The 18079-nt window shown below is 42.8% G+C and overlaps 1 protein-coding gene across 1 annotated transcript in view; it reads left to right on the top strand.

Annotated features, from left to right (window-relative positions):
* Positions 1–18079, top strand: part of LOC139371084 (cadherin 13, H-cadherin (heart)) — a 531337-nt gene that overhangs the window by 133273 nt on the left and 379985 nt on the right. The window contains exon 2 of the mRNA XM_071111141.1: positions 1002–1119. Coding sequence (XP_070967242.1) covers positions 1002–1119 — 118 coding nt within the window. The remainder of the gene's footprint in view (positions 1–1001; positions 1120–18079) is intronic.

Raw genomic sequence — 18079 nt, 5'->3', positions numbered from 1 at the left:
ATATAGGACTCGTTTTACTGTGGATATAGATACTTTTGTACCTGTTTCCTCCAGCATCTTCACAAGGTCTTTTGCTGTTGTTCTGGGAATGATTTGCACGTTTCGCACCAAAGTACTTAATCTCTAGGAGACAGAGCTCATCTCCTTCCTGAGCGGTATGACGGCTGCGTGGTCCCATGGTGGTTATACTTGCATACTATTGTTTATACCGATGAACGTGGTACCTTCAACTGTTTGGAAATTGCTCCCAAGGATGAACCAGATTTGTGAAGGTTTTACATATTTTTTTCTGAGGTCTTTACTGATTTATTTTGATTTTCCCATGATGTCAAGCAAAGAGGCACTGAGTTTGAAGTTAGACCTTGAAATACATCCACAGTTACACCTGCAATTGACTCAAATGATGTCAATTAGCCTATCAGAACCTTCTAAAGCCATGACATGAGTTTATGAAATTTTCCAAGCTGTTTAAAAGGCACAGTCAACTTATTGTATGTAAACTTCTGACCCACTGGAATTGTGATACAGTGAATGTAGTGAAATAATCTGTCTGTAAACAATTGTTGGAAAAATTACTTGTGTCACGCACAAAGTAGATGTCCTAACCGACTTGCCAAAACTATAGTTTGTTAACAAGAAATTTGTGGAGTGGTTGATAAATGAGTTTTAATGATTCCAACATAAGTGTATGCAAAATTCCGACTTCAACTATATAAATGGCTGCATTGGGCTTTAGTGCAATTCCCCAAAATTCTAAGATATTATGTTTTTCCACACAATAAAACATACTTTGACCCAGTCTTCCTTTGTGTGGCGGTTCTTTAAAAATGATGAATAAAGCATTTCTGGGAAAGAGCTTTTATGAGGATGAATAGGATGAAGCAGTCGGCTAATGATATTCTAATTGTCATTAAAGAAGTGCATCAGAGAAGACGCAGCTGTTTTCCTGAGGTTTAACTTGTTGACTAAGTCTTGTTTTTTTCTTCTTTGTTGTCTCTCAGGTTGTCCATATTGGAGCCCAGAAGGAGGGGGAGGAGGGATGTGTGCCTGGCTTCCAGGTGAAGGAGTACCAGGTGGAGTACAACGGAGGTTTCCAGAAGGACCATCCTCTCACACAAGGTGAGTGAGAGACCTGATACCTTCCTGACAAGGGAAATATTAGGGGATGTCATGCAGGTGCACAATACTTCAGATACAAATGTAATCAAATAAAATAAACAAAAACAAAAAAGGTTGTTTGTCACGTGTGTGTAGGATACAACAAGTGTAAAACAGTACAGTGGAATGGGTGACAGAGACAGACAGAGAGACAGACAGACGTGTGTAGGATACAACAAGTGTAAAACAGTAAGTGGAATGGGTGACAGAGACAGACAGAGAGACAGACAGACATGTGTGTAGGATACAACAAGTGTAAAACAGTACAGTGGAATGGGTGACAGAGACAGACAGAGAGACAGACAGACATGTGTGTAGGATACAACAAGTGTAAAACAGTACAGTGGAATGGGTGACAGAGACAGACAGAGAGACAGACAGACATGTGTGTAGGATACAACAAGTGTAAAACAGTACAGTGGAATGGGTGACAGAGACAGACAGAGAGACAGACAGACATGTGTGTAGGATACAACAAGTGTAAAACAGTACAGTGGAATGGGTGACAGAGACAGACAGAGAGACAGACAGACATGTGTGTAGGATACAACAAGTGTAAAACAGTACAGTGGAATGGGTGACAGAGACAGACAGAGAGACAGACAGACATGTGTGTAGGATACAACAAGTGTAAAACAGTACAGTGGAATGGGTGACAGAGACAGACAGAGAGACAGACAGACGTGTGTGTAGGATACAACAAGTGTAAAACAGTACAGTGGAATGGGTGACAGAGACAGACAGAGAGACAGACAGACATGTGTGTAGGATACAACAAGTGTAAAACAGTACAGTGGAATGGGTGACAGAGACAGACAGAGAGACAGACAGACATGTGTGTAGGATACAACAAGTGTAAAACAGTACAGTGGAATGGGTGACAGAGACAGACAGAGAGACAGACAGACGTGTGTAGGATACAACAAGTGTAAAACAGTACAGTGGAATGGGTGACAGAGACAGACAGAGAGACAGACAGACATGTGTGTAGGATACAACAAGTGTAAAACAGTACAGTGGAATGGGTGACAGAGACAGACAGAGAGACAGACAGACATGTGTGTAGGATACAACAAGTGTAAAACAGTACAGTGGAATGGGTGACAGAGACAGACAGAGAGACAGACAGACGTGTGTAGGATACAACAAGTGTAAAACAGTAAGTGGAATGGGTGACAGAGACAGACAGAGAGACAGACAGACATGTGTGTAGGATACAACAAGTGTAAAACAGTACAGTGGAATGGGTGACAGAGACAGACAGAGAGACAGACAGACATGTGTGTAGGATACAACAAGTGTAAAACAGTACAGTGGAATGGGTGACAGAGACAGACAGAGAGACAGACAGACATGTGTGTAGGATACAACAAGTGTAAAACAGTACAGTGGAATGGGTGACAGAGACAGACAGAGAGACAGACAGACATGTGTGTAGGATACAACAAGTGTAAAACAGTACAGTGGAATGGGTGACAGAGACAGACAGAGAGACAGACAGACATGTGTGTAGGATACAACAAGTGTAAAACAGTACAGTGGAATGGGTGACAGAGACAGACAGAGAGACAGACAGACATGTGTGTAGGATACAACAAGTGTAAAACAGTACAGTGGAATGGGTGACAGAGACAGACAGAGAGACAGACAGACATGTGTGTAGGATACAACAAGTGTAAAACAGTACAGTGGAATGGGTGACAGAGACAGACAGAGAGACAGATAGACGTGTGTGTAGGATACAACAAGTGTAAAACAGTACAGTGGAATGGGTGACAGAGACAGACAGAGAGACAGACAGACATGTGTGTAGGATACAACAAGTGTAAAACAGTACAGTGGAATGGGTGACAGAGACAGACAGAGAGACAGACAGACATGTGTGTAGGATACAACAAGTGTAAAACAGTACAGTGGAATGGGTGACAGAGACAGACAGAGAGACAGACAGACGTGTGTAGGATACAACAAGTGTAAAACAGTACAGTGGAATGGGTGACAGAGACAGACAGAGAGACAGACAGACGTGTGTAGGATACAACAAGTGTAAAACAGTACAGTGGAATGGGTGACAGAGACAGACAGAGAGACAGACAGACATGTGTGTAGGATACAACAAGTGTAAAACAGTACAGTGGAATGGGTGACAGAGACAGACAGAGAGACAGACAGACATGTGTGTAGGATACAACAAGTGTAAAACAGTACAGTGGAATGGGTGACAGAGACAGACAGAGAGACAGACAGACGTGTGTAGGATACAACAAGTGTAAAACAGTAAGTGGAATGGGTGACAGAGACAGACAGAGAGACAGACAGACATGTGTGTAGGATACAACAAGTGTAAAACAGTACAGTGGAATGGGTGACAGAGACAGACAGAGAGACAGACAGACATGTGTGTAGGATACAACAAGTGTAAAACAGTACAGTGGAATGGGTGACAGAGACAGACAGAGAGACAGACAGACATGTGTGTAGGATACAACAAGTGTAAAACAGTACAGTGGAATGGGTGACAGAGACAGACAGACAGACATGTGTGTAGGATACAACAAGTGTAAAACAGTACAGTGGAATGGGTGACAGAGACAGACAGAGAGACAGACAGACATGTGTGTAGGATACAACAAGTGTAAAACAGTACAGTGGAATGGGTGACAGAGACAGACAGAGAGACAGACAGACATGTGTGTAGGATACAACAAGTGTAAAACAGTACAGTGGAATGGGTGACAGAGACAGACAGAGAGACAGACAGACATGTGTGTAGGATACAACAAGTGTAAAACAGTACAGTGGAATGGGTGACAGAGACAGACAGAGAGACAGATAGACGTGTGTGTAGGATACAACAAGTGTAAAACAGTACAGTGGAATGGGTGACAGAGACAGACAGAGAGACAGACAGACGTGTGTGTAGGATACAACAAGTGTAAAACAGTACAGTGGAATGGGTGACAGAGACAGACAGAGAGACAGACAGACATGTGTGTAGGATACAACAAGTGTAAAACAGTACAGTGGAATGGGTGACAGAGACAGACAGAGAGACAGACAGACGTGTGTAGGATACAACAAGTGTAAAACAGTACAGTGGAATGGGTGACAGAGACAGACAGAGAGACAGACAGACATGTGTGTAGGATACAACAAGTGTAAAACAGTACAGTGGAATGGGTGACAGAGACAGACAGAGAGACAGACAGACATGTGTGTAGGATACAACAAGTGTAAAACAGTACAGTGGAATGGGTGACAGAGACAGACAGAGAGACAGACAGACATGTGTGTAGGATACAACAAGTGTAAAACAGTACAGTGGAATGGGTGACAGAGACAGACAGAGAGACAGACAGACGTGTGTAGGATACAACAAGTGTAAAACAGTACAGTGGAATGGGTGACAGAGACAGACAGAGAGACAGACAGACATGTGTGTAGGATACAACAAGTGTAAAACAGTACAGTGGAATGGGTGACAGAGACAGACAGAGAGACAGACAGACATGTGTGTAGGATACAACAAGTGTAAAACAGTACAGTGGAATGGGTGACAGAGACAGACAGAGAGACAGACAGACATGTGTGTAGGATACAACAAGTGTAAAACAGTACAGTGGAATGGGTGACAGAGACAGACAGAGAGACAGACAGACATGTGTGTAGGATACAACAAGTGTAAAACAGTACAGTGGAATGGGTGACAGAGACAGACAGAGAGACAGACAGACATGTGTGTAGGATACAACAAGTGTAAAACAGTACAGTGGAATGGGTGACAGAGACAGACAGAGAGACAGACAGACATGTGTGTAGGATACAACAAGTGTAAAACAGTACAGTGGAATGGGTGACAGAGACAGACAGAGAGACAGACAGACATGTGTGTAGGATACAACAAGTGTAAAACAGTACAGTGGAATGGGTGACAGAGACAGACAGAGAGACAGACAGACGTGTGTGTAGGATACAACAAGTGTAAAACAGTACAGTGGAATGGGTGACAGAGACAGACAGAGAGACAGACAGACGTGTGTGTAGGATACAACAAGTGTAAAACAGTACAGTGGAATGGGTGACAGAGACAGACAGAGAGACAGACAGACGTGTGTAGGATACAACAAGTGTAAAACAGTAAGTGGAATGGGTGACAGAGACAGACAGAGAGACAGACAGACATGTGTGTAGGATACAACAAGTGTAAAACAGTACAGTGGAATGGGTGACAGAGACAGACAGAGAGACAGACAGACATGTGTGTAGGATACAACAAGTGTAAAACAGTACAGTGGAATGGGTGACAGAGACAGACAGAGAGACAGACAGACATGTGTGTAGGATACAACAAGTGTAAAACAGTACAGTGGAATGGGTGACAGAGACAGACAGAGAGACAGACAGACATGTGTGTAGGATACAACAAGTGTAAAACAGTAAGTGGAATGGGTGACAGAGACAGACAGAGAGACAGACAGACATGTGTGTAGGATACAACAAGTGTAAAACAGTACAGTGGAATGGGTGACAGAGACAGACAGAGAGACAGACAGACATGTGTGTAGGATACAACAAGTGTAAAACAGTACAGTGGAATGGGTGACAGAGACAGACAGAGAGACAGACAGACATGTGTGTAGGATACAACAAGTGTAAAACAGTACAGTGGAATGGGTGACAGAGACAGACAGAGAGACAGACAGACGTGTGTGTAGGATACAACAAGTGTAAAACAGTACAGTGGAATGGGTGACAGAGACAGACAGAGAGACAGACAGACATGTGTGTAGGATACAACAAGTGTAAAACAGTACAGTGGAATGGGTGACAGAGACAGACAGAGAGACAGACAGACGTGTGTAGGATACAACAAGTGTAAAACAGTAAGTGGAATGGGTGACAGAGACAGACAGAGAGACAGACAGACATGTGTGTAGGATACAACAAGTGTAAAACAGTACAGTGGAATGGGTGACAGAGACAGACAGAGAGACAGACAGACATGTGTGTAGGATACAACAAGTGTAAAACAGTACAGTGGAATGGGTGACAGAGACAGACAGAGAGACAGACAGACGTGTGTAGGATACAACAAGTGTAAAACAGTACAGTGGAATGGGTGACAGAGACAGAGAGACAGACAGACATGTGTGTAGGATACAACAAGTGTAAAACAGTACAGTGGAATGCTTACTTGCAAGATCTTTCCCAACAATGCAGTTTTCATTATTAAGGTAAGAATAAATAATGTAAAGTTTTAAAATATATATAAATGGAGCTCTATACCAGTACCATAAATGTAATGTGTAGGGATACTGGAGTATGGAGGTCAATACTGTATATACTGTACATGTAAGCAGGGGTAAAAAAAAAATTGGACAAAGTGATTATTGAGATCTATCTTTCCTTCTCTGTCACAATCATGGACACACATGCACGCACGCAATTACTCCCACTTACGCGCACACAGATTTTCATGCAAACTGTAGCTCAACAGTTGCTCATTGTGTAACTCCTAGTGTCAGGCAGTTTTCCCTAGGGTTGTAGAAGAGGTGATTCTGTGTGGGCTGGCTGTTATGTTCCAAACATTCAGTATAATTCATGCAAATTCATATTAAAAACAGGAAATAAAAGCAATGGCTTCCAAACACAACAACAACCAAATGTTGCTGGGCTTATGAATTATTCTTCTTGATTGTGTGATGTTTACAAAAGCTTGCTAAGTGATCCTCACCCGCAGGCTGCCGTGGGTTGTGGTGGCTTTAACTGAGAAACACTCTGCTTTTGAGGGAAGAAACCACATCACAGGGACACAACCTGATTGATATGTTAACTGTTGCAGTAACATTAGAAATGTGTTCAGGTTGAACTAGCATTGTGATCCTCCCCAGTCAGTACCCCTAGAGTTATTTTACAGACTGGTAAAATTAAAATCTCAGTGGATTTACAATCAAACCCATAAAGATGGATTTGAGAGGAGAGTCAGTGAGTTCATGACCAAGGTCATTGCCATGGAGACAGCAGTTCCCTCCCTCTATCCCTCACTCCAACAGCCACCATCTCGTAACTGCCACAATTCAATGGTCTGCCGCTCCTCTGGGATCTGTAGTAATGTCTGCCACTCGTCTCCTGCTCCTCTGGGATTTCCCGTAATATCTGCTGACTAGCTTCCTGCTCCTCAGGGAAATGAGGTATGGCTGCTGGCTTGTCATCTAGCTCCTCAGAGAGTGACAGGGATGTCAACAGGTTACACAGAAGCTGGCGTGTGAAGCGTTTCTTCGCAGCAGCAAGACAAGACTACAATAGTGAGAATGAGTCATTAAGGTTGAATTAGTCTCTTTAGTGTGTTGTGTATGTATATTACATGAAGTCATAGCTTGACATTTCATTCATGACTGAAAGGCCATGGTTTATATTGGCATTTGACTATAGAACCAACTTCTGAAGTGGCACTGCTGAGGGAGTGCTGCTTTTTAAGTAGAAAATAACATCTTTTATATCCTCTACCGTAAAATGACAACTCTTCGCCCAAGTTCTCTTTCAATCTTTTTATTTCATTGTGTTTGTTTCGGAGAAGCATTTTGTCATCTTGAGGCCCAGCAATCCGGGCACGGTGAGACAGAGCTCAGTTCTGCTTTAGTGCACTGCTCTGGGACAACAGTGCACTTCCATTACCTTGAAAATGCTCCTGTCAGCAGAAACATAACACACCATGGGGGGTTAACTCACATACATTCCCACACACACACACACACACACACACACACACACACACACACTTCAACATGTATAGATAGTCTACTTAACCACGCACCTTCCCCCGAGACACTCACCCACAAACTCAAAAGTGTTTGCCCGATGAAGACAAGCTGTGAGACACAGGTTTCTCTCATCTACAGGATCTTCTAGACCTGTTGGATGAGATGAAATACTACTGAACTAGTGTTAATAAGAAGATAAAAAGATCCGGAACGTATGCTGGGCCATGCGCCGGCATACAGCAAGGACAGGGAAGCAGTCAGATGGGCTGTAGTAGACACTGCAGAGCAGACAGAGCTCCTGTGAGCTGCATAGAGCTGTGCAGAGAGAGCTGTGCAGAGAGAGCTGTGCAGGTAGGCGGTGCAGTGATGCTAGCTAGACACTGTGACTCAGCCTGGGTGTCAGAGGTTGCTGGCTCTGCAGGTGACACATGCAGATTTATGTAAATTGTCCCAGCACCACTCCTGGCCCTTCCCGTATTCAGGCAGGGTAGTCCGGTAATTACCAGGATAGGGGCGGTCTGGAGGGGGCCCTCACCTGTTTGGTGAGGCCTAGGTCAAGGACATCCATCTCTCTAATGGGTGCTGGGAGAAAACAGGCAGCGACCAACAGACACGCATTCATGCTCACACTCAAGTACCATTACTTCCAAATGGACAGGACCTAATTACATGAATAATTGATGGCAGAAATGCAAATAGAAATGCATAAGCAAATGTGCAGAAAGTAGTGGCATGAATAAAGATGAAGATATCCCTGCCCCTGTCCCGCCCTGCCCCTGTCTCCAGGTGACTGATGAGGTGATGATGAGCAATACATACATACACGAGCAGACGTCCTCGGAACAGTTCAATCTAAGATACTATAAAACACATTGTTCCAGACTCATTGTGCTTCTGGTATAGTAGGTAGCTCTGTCAGACTCTAAACTAGTTGGACACAAAAAAGTCAAATGGCTTGAACCTGAAATGTTATGTGTGGCGAATTCTTTTTTTTTTTTTACTCATAGTTAACCTTTCCTCACCATCAGCTTCAATCAGGTGTGGTAGTTTTAGTGCCGGAGTTTTAGAGTTGGGCAGATTGGAAATGTATGTCTGTTTGGTAATAAATCAAATAAAAATTGAGTTCAATTTCTGAAAACCCAATGAAATTGATCCTGTAATCTCTTTGAGCACACTGCCACTAACTTACCATGACCTCCAGTATCACTAAGTCATTATACCTCGCTGAAATGAAATGTGACGGCACAAAACCAAACTGTATTCCGATACAGACCCCCACTACCAGGGGGGAATTAGTGTCACTTTCAAGCACATCACTAGAAAATCACAAACGAAAGGCAGTTTACATTTTCGACTTCTCAGCAATGAAACACACCAGGCAGCACTGCAATACAAATCACTTTGACTGAGTCAGAACTAAAGTTGGAGCCCAAAATTGCTCTGATAATGTAACTTTTTGCTCATAGAGAAAAACAATGGAAGAGTGTATTGATTTGAGATGTATGGTGCATTCAGAAAGTAATTAGAACCCTTGACCTTTTCCTAATTTTGTTACGTTACAGCTTTATTCTAAAATGTAATAAATCGTTTTTTCCTCTCACCACTCTAAACACAATACCCTATAATGAAGCAATTTTTGCAAAATGTATATAAAAAAACCCAAACTTAAATATCACATTTACATAAGCATTTAAACCCTTTACTCAGTACTTTGCTAAACACATTTGGCAGCGATTACAGCCTCAAGTCTTCTTGGGTATGACACTACAAGCTTGGCACACCTGTATTGGGGATTTTCTCTCATTCTTCTCTGCAGATCCTCAAGCTCTGTCAGGTTGGATGGGGAGCGTTGCTGCACAGCTATTTTCAGGTATTTCAATCAGGTTCAAGTCCAGGCTCTGGCTGGGCCACTCAAGCACATTCAGAGACTTGTCCCAAAGCCACTCCTGCGTTGTCTAGGCTGTGTTTGCATAGGGTCGTTGTCCTGTTGGAAGGTGGATCTTCGCCCCAGTCTGAGCGCTCTGCAGCAGATTTTCATCAAGGATCTCTCTGTACTACTTTCTCCCAGTCCCTGCCGCTGAAAAACATTCCCACAGCATTATGCTGCCACCAGCATGCTTCACTGTAGAGACAGTGGTGCCAGGTTTCTTGCAGACGTGACGCTTGGCATTCAAGCCAAAGAGTTCAATCTTGGTTTCATCAGACCAGACAATCTTGTTTCTCATGGTCTGAAAGTCATTGAGGTGCCTTTTGGCAAACTCCAAGCGGGCTGTTATGTTCCTTTTACTGAGGAGTGGCTTCCGTCTGGCCACTCTACTATAAAGCCCTGATTGGTGGAGTGCTGCAGAGATGGGTGTCCTTTTGGAAGGTTCTTCCATCTCCACAGAGGAACTCTGGAGCTCTGTTAAAGTGATCATCGGGTTCTTGGTCCCCTCCCTAACGAAGGCCCTTCACCCCCTGATTGCTCAGTTTGGCTGGGCGGCCAGCTCTAGGAAGAGTCTTGGTGGTTCCAAAGTTCTTCCATTTAAGAAGGATGGAGGCCACTGTTTTCTTGGGGACCTTCAATGCTGCAGATATTTTTTGGTACCCTTCCCCAGATCTGTGCCTCGACACAATACTGTCTCAGAGCTCTACGGACAATTCCTTCAACCTCATGGCTATAGACAGGTGTGTGCCTTTCCAAATCATGTCCAATCAATTGGATAAACCACAGATGGACTCCAATCAAGTTATAGGAACATTTCAAGAATGACCAATGGAAACAGGATGCACCTGAGCTCAATTTCGAGTCTGAATACTTATGTAAATAAGGTATTCTTGTTTTACATTTTTAATACATTTGCACAAAAATCTAAAAACCTGTTTTTGCTCTACCATTATGTAGAGGGTGAAGGAAAACATTTTTTCATCCATTTTAGAATAAAGCTGTAACGTAAGAAAATATTGAAAAAGTCAAGGGGTCTGAATACTTTCCGAATGTGCTGTACCACACTTCCTTTACGAAAACCCCCACATGAGTTAGCTGTTTTCACATGTTGAGCTTAAATGTCACATGTGAAACCATATTTTCGCATGTATTACATTTAGGGTTCACATGTTAACACCACCTTTTCAAATATGAGGAGAAAAACATGTTTTCACTGCAGCTGACCAACTGGCAGGTGTCTTCACTGACATTTTCAACATGTCCTGATTGAGTCTGTAATACCAACATGTTTCAAGCAGACCACCATAGTCCCATAGACCACCATAGAATGCTATTCATTGACTACAGCTCAGCGTTCAACACCATAGTACCCTCAAAGCTCATCACTAAGCTAAGGATCCATGGACTAAACCCCACTCTCTGCAACTGGATCCTGGACTTCCTGACGGGCCTCCCCCAGGTGGTGAGGGTAGATAACAACACATCTGCCACGCTGATCCTCAACACTGGAGCCCCCCAGGGGTGCGTGCTCAGTCCCCTCCTGTACTCCCTATCAACCCATGACTCTATGGCCAGGAAAGACTCAAACACCATCATTACGTTTGCAGACGACACAACAGTGGTAGGCATGATCACCGACAACGACGAGACAGCCTATAGGGAAGAGGTCAGAGATCTGGCCGGGTGGTGCCAGAATAGGGGAATAGGCATTGTCATGCCCTCTTCACAGCTGTCTTGGTGTGTTTGGAATATGATAGTTTGTTGGTGATGTGGACACCAAAGAACTGAAGCTCTCGACCTGCTCCACTACAGCCCTGTCAAAGAGAATGGATGCATGCTCTTTCCTCCTTTTCCTGTAGTCCACAATCATATCCTTTGTTTTGATCACATTGAGTGAGAGGTTGTTGTCCTGGCACCACACTGCAAGGTCTCTGACCTCCTCCCAATAGGCTGTCTCATCGTTGACGGTGATCAGGCTCACCACCGTTGTGTTGTCGGCAAACTTAATGATGGTGTTGGAGTCGTGCCTGGCCATGCAATCATGGGTGAACAGGGATTACAGGAGTGGACTAAGCACGCACCCCTGAGGGGCCCCTGTGTTGAGGATCCAGCGTGGTGGATGTTTTGTTACCTACCCTTACCACCTGGGGGCGGCACGTCAGGAAGTCCAGGATCCAGTTGCAGAGGGAGGTGTTTAGTTTCAGGGTCCTTAGCTTAGTGATGAGCTTTGAGGGCACTATGGTGTTGAACGCTGAGCTGTAGTCAATGAACAGCATTCTCACATAGGTGTTCCTTTTGTCTAGGTGGGAAAGGGCGGTGTGGAGTGCAATAGAGTGTTTACGTCATTTGTGGATCTGTTGGGGCGGTATGCAAATTGGAGTGGGTCTAGTGTTTCTGGGATGTTTCTGGGATGATGGTGTTGATGTGAGCCATGTCTGAGTTATGTGAAACTTCACATGATTTTGAAAACCATGTGTCTGACTTGTGAAAAAAAAAAGTTAAGTGTTACCATGGCATGTCATAAAGTTGTACTCATTGCTGCAACAGTACACAAACTGTACAGTGCCTTCAGAAAGTATTCATGCCCCTTGACTTATTCCACATTTTGTTGTGTTACAGCCTGAATATAACATTTATAAAAATAAAAAAAATCTCACCCATCTTCACATTAATACCCCATAATTACAAAGTGAAAACATGTTTTTATTTTATTTTTGCAAAATGTATTGAAAATTAAATACAGAATTGTCTCATTTACTAGTCTTTGTGGTGGAGTCTGGGCTTGATATTCACTGCTCGACTGAGAGACAATTATCTGTGTGTGGGGTACAGAGATGAGGTAGTCATTCAAAATCATGTTAAACACTATTATTGCAGAGTGAGTCCATTCAACTTAGTTTGTGACTTGTTAAGCAAATTGTTACTCCTGAACTTATTTAGGGTTGCCATAACAAAGGGGTTGAATACTTGACTTAATACATTTCAGCTTTTCATTTGTAATTAATTTGTTAAAAAAAATTGAAAACATAATTCCACTTTAAATGTATGGGTATTCTGTGTAGGCCAGTGACAAAATCTACATTTAACCTATTTTAAATACATGCTGTTGAAAAGTAAGTGGTATGAATACTTTCTGAAGGTGCTGTAAAACTGTCTTGAACCTTCATTGGCAGTATTAAAGTAGGTAGGCCCACACCTCAGTTGGCATTATGAGCGACTGTTCCTATGCAGATTAGACAGTGGACTGAGGATAGAGGATTGAGCCCTCTCCTAATTGGCTCTGAGCCATGGCTTATTAAGTGTATTGAGCACCTAAGTCCTCCTCTCTGGCAGGATCCCTGTGTTCACTGACTTTATCATCGAGACAATTTAAAGGTACTTGGAGTCTGATAAAATCGTGGGTAAAATCACTGGGGGGGGGGGGGGGGGGGGGGGGGGGGGGGGGGGGGAGCAATAGTACAACAACCTACAGTACCCGTCAAAAGTTTGGACACACCTGTTCATTCAAGTTTTTATTTTTACTATTTAGAATAATAGTGTAGACATCAAAACTATGAAATAACACATGTAATAACCAAATAATAACCAATAACCAAAAAAGTTAACTAATCCAAATATATTTCCCTTTGCCTTGATGACCACTTTGCAACTCTTGGCATTCTCTCAATCAGCATCACATGGAATGCTTTTCCAACAGTCTTGAAGGAGTTCCCACATATGCTGAGCACTTGTTGGCTGCTTTTCCTTCACTCTGTGGTCCAACTCATCCCAAACCATCTCAAATGGGTCGAGGTCATGTAATCAGGTTCTGATTTATGTGTGTGTGCGCGTTCATGCAAGTAGAAAAACATGTTGTCTCACCCTGCTTGTACAGAAACGCCAATGCCATCCTCCTCTCTTTCATGTTGATGAAACGGTTTATCACTCTGTCATACAGTACACGCTTTTATTTTTTGTTGTCCTAGGCTACCTGACTAAAATACTTACTCGCTAGCCTAACTTCCATTCATGGGCAAAGTTAGGTAGTTAACATTGTCCTTCTACATCTAGCTGCATATTGAACTTCCATCCTTTCAGGCCAGGGGCACAACAATGTATGAATTAATGCTTGTGTCAGAATCGCTGTTATAGTCATTGTCCAGTGCGGAGAATTAAGTAAAACCACAAGTCCAAATCCATCTACATACATGGCTAATTTAGGAAAGGGCCAATTTTAGCTAGCTGGCTAGCTAGTTACCGGAGGACAATGACACAACATTTCAAGTTTCTGTCAATGGCGTATTTTTTTATTTCACCTTTATTTAACCAGGTAAGCCAGTTGAGAACAAGTTCTCATTTACAACTGCAACCTGGTCAAGATAAAGCAAAGCAGTGTGACAAAAATAACAACACACATGGAATAAACAAATGTAGAGTCAATAACACAATAGAAAAATCTATACACAGTGTCACGATCGTTATAAGGAGTGGACCAAAATGCAGCGTGGTATGTTTCCATCCTTTTATTTAGGAAGAGAAAACTCAAAGCACAGAAACAATAAAGCACAAACGAAATGTGCCGCTACTGGTGTGCACACAGGCAACTATCCGTAGACATGATCCCACAAAGCACAATGAGGAAATGGCTGCCTAAATATGATCCCCAATCAGAGACACTTATAAACAGCTGTCTGACTGGGAACCATACCAGGCCAACATAAACCATTAATCACCCTAGTCACTATCACGCCCCAACCAACAGAGAATAAACAGCTCTCTATGGTCAGGGCGTGACACACAGTGTGTGCAAATGTAGGGGGGTAAGGCAATAAATAGGCCATAGTGGCAAAATAATTACAATTTAGCATTAACACTGGAGTAATAGATGTGCAAGTAGAGATACTGGGGTGCAAAAGAGCAAAAATAAATAACAATATGGGGATGAGATAGTTGGGTGGGCTATTTACAGATGGGCTGTGTACAGGTGCAGTGATCGGTAAGCTGCTCTGACAGCTGATGCTTAAAATTAGCGACGGCGATATAAGTTTGCAATTCGTTCCAGTCATTGGCAGCAGAGAACTTGAAGGAAAGGCTGCCAAAGGAGGAGTTGGCTTTGGGGATGACCAGTGAAATATACCTGCTGGAGCGCATGCTAAGGGTGGGTGTTGCTATGGTGACCAGTGAGCTGAGATAAGGCAGGGCTTTACCTAGCAAAGACTTAGATGACCTGGAGCCAGTGGGTCTGGCAACGAATATGAAGCGAGGGCCAGCCAACGAGAGCATACAGGTCGCAGTGTTGGGTAGTATATGGGGCTTTGTTGACAAAACGGATGGCACTGTGACTACATCCAATTTGCTGAGTAGAGTGTTGGAGCCTATTTTGTAAATGACATCGCCGAAGTCGAGGATCGGTAGCATAGTCAGTTTTACGAGGGTGTGTTTGTTAGCATGAGTGAAGGATGCTTTGTTGCGAAATAAGCCAATTCTAGATTTAATTTTGGATTGGAGATGCTAAATGTGAGTCTGGAAGGAGAGTTTACAGTCTAACCAGATACCTAGGTATTTATAGTTGTCCGCATATTTTAAGTCAGAACTGTCTAGAGTAGTGACGCTAGTCGGGCGGGCATGTGTGGGCAGCGATCGGTTGAAGAGCATGCATTTAGTTTTAATAGCATTTAAGAGCAATTGGAGGCCACGGAAGGAGAGTTGTATGGCATTGAAGCTTGTCTGGAGGTTTGTTAAACCTCTAGTGACTCCCCATCCCGCATGCGGGAGCGTAATCATCGACTGACACTAATTAGCATAACGCAACGGACATAAATATTCCTAGAAAATATTCCTATTCATGAAAATCACAAGTGAAATATATTGAGACACAGCTTAGCTGTTAATCACCCTGTCATCTCAGATTTTCAAAATATGCTTTACAGCCAAAGCTAGACAAGCATTTGTGTAAGTTTATTGTTAGCCTAGCATAGCATTTTGTTCAGCTAGCAGCAGGTAACTTGGTCACGGAAATCAGAAAAGCAATCAAATTAAATTATTTACCTTTGATGAGCTTCGGATGTTTTCACTCACAAGACTCCCAGTTAGATAGCCAATGTTCCTTTTTTCCAAAAATATTATTTTTGTAGGCGAAATAGCTCCGTTTGTTCTTCACGTTTGGCTGAGAAATCGCCCGGAAATTGCAGTCACGAAAATGCCGAAAAATATTCCAAATTAGCTCCATAATATCGACAGAAACATGGCAAACGTTGTTTATAAACAATCCTCAAGGTGTTTTTCAAATATCTATTCGATAATATATCCACCGGGACAATTGTTTTTTCAGTAGGACCGATTGGAATAATGGCTACCTCTGTATTTTACGCGAGAATCACTCTGGGAGCCATCAGGTGACCAGTTGCGCAATGTAGCCGCTTACGGGTATTCTTCAACATAAATGCGTAAAACTACGTCACAATGCTGTAGAGACCTTGGGGAATACGGAGAAAAAGTAATCTGGTTGGCAGCCATGAATACTTTTTTTGGGGAAGCCTTGCTTCCCTTGGCATCCATTAATACATTTTTTGGGGAAGCCTTGCTTCCCTTGGCATCCATGAATACATTGGAATATGCTCTGATCCGTTTTATTTTTACTTCTGGAGACTCCACTACAAGATTTCTCAGTTTACAGGATAAAGTGCTCTGTTCTTGTGCTCCAGGCACACACTCACGTATACACTCCAACACAGTCTCAGTAGCATGCAGGGCCTGCGCCAGACCTAATCAGTTGGACAGGCATTTGATTTCTATAGGCGGGCCTGCTTTTTGTTATGGGATATCCTGTGTGCATGCGCTTGTTAATGTGTGTTATAAGGAAGAACAAAGGGCAGCTCGTGAGTTTCAAGTTTGGGGAAGCTTACAATTTATCCTAGAATTTCTACCTATCTGCATGCTAGTTGTGTGCATTATTGTGGAACAGGTTCATTTCAATAATAATAATAATAATAATAATGTTTTAGTTTCTCAAAATTGTCACACGGTTAATTATACAAATCTGAATTAAAATGATACAAATCTAAAAGTTAAATTTCAACTAATCTAAGAGCATCAGGCGTTGCCATATCAACACATTGTTAGCCTATACAGTGATCCATTGGCGGCTAAAGAAATGACAGAAACTTACTAGGCCTACTGGTTACATATGTAATCTGGAATTGATCAAAATAAATCAAAGGGCAAACAATTCACACAATGAAACAATGAATGTGCAAGAATAGGTGGGAGACAGCTGAGTGCGTTTGGGAGAGCTGAGTGCATGCATTCTGGAGAGAGACGCCCATATCTTCCCACATACCCCTCCCCTTCCTGTCTCAACATTTAAAATTATACTCAAGACACATTATCTTCACACATTATCTGTCAGATTGTCACTGACAGCAGCAACTTTTTGGCCCGAGTGGCGCAGCGGTCTAAGGCACTGCATCTCAGTGCTAGAGGTGTCACTACAGACCCTGGTTCGATCCCAGGCTGTAAAACAACCGGCGGTGATCGGAAGTCCCATAGGGCAGCACACAATTGACCCAGTGTCATCTGGATTAGGAGAGGGGTAGGCTGTTATTGTAAAATAATATTTTTTTCTTAACTGATGTACCTAGGTTAATAAAGTGAATAAGCAGCTAGGCATATTGCCACTCAAGCTGCACAAATTGCTGGCTTCCCAAATAGGAATAGGCCTTTGCACTAACTTGTGATTTGAAACAATCCAAAGCAAAAACAATTTAAGAAGCTAATGATGTTCTGTGGCTGGGTCAAGCCCTCTGGTAAAGTATTTTGACTGGTTTTATTTAGACAGGAGTAATTATATAGTTTTGACAAAACATCAATTTACTTTAGGGGAAGCCAGCACCCATCCGAACAGTGCACTGTACAATTTCTCTGCCTGAAACCAGAGATCTGTATTTGAGATGAGATGCTCATGTATCCGCCCTAACAATGAGAGTTGTTGTCCCGAAGGTGGGAATGCAGACGATAAGCTTAGATCTGCATATTATGCCCATAGAAACGCATTGGGCATATTCAGGACAGATTTTGGCGAGAGTGAGCCATCTTGCTTCGTCACTTCCTCTCTGCTGAAACTAGCGAGCGAAACAGCGCCACTCCGTTTTTCTATATGTAACCCATGTATCTGATACTATCTGGCCATTTAAAGTATGACATGTCATACTCCTTTTGTCCTTTTGCATCAGATACATGGTCTACATATACGGAG

This window comes from Oncorhynchus clarkii, chromosome 2 (assembly GCF_045791955.1).
Source record: "Oncorhynchus clarkii lewisi isolate Uvic-CL-2024 chromosome 2, UVic_Ocla_1.0, whole genome shotgun sequence".
NCBI classification, from domain to species: domain Eukaryota; kingdom Metazoa; phylum Chordata; class Actinopteri; order Salmoniformes; family Salmonidae; genus Oncorhynchus; species Oncorhynchus clarkii.
The sequence above is the reverse complement of the archived record's forward strand: the minus strand, read 5'-3'. Positions and strand labels throughout refer to the sequence as shown.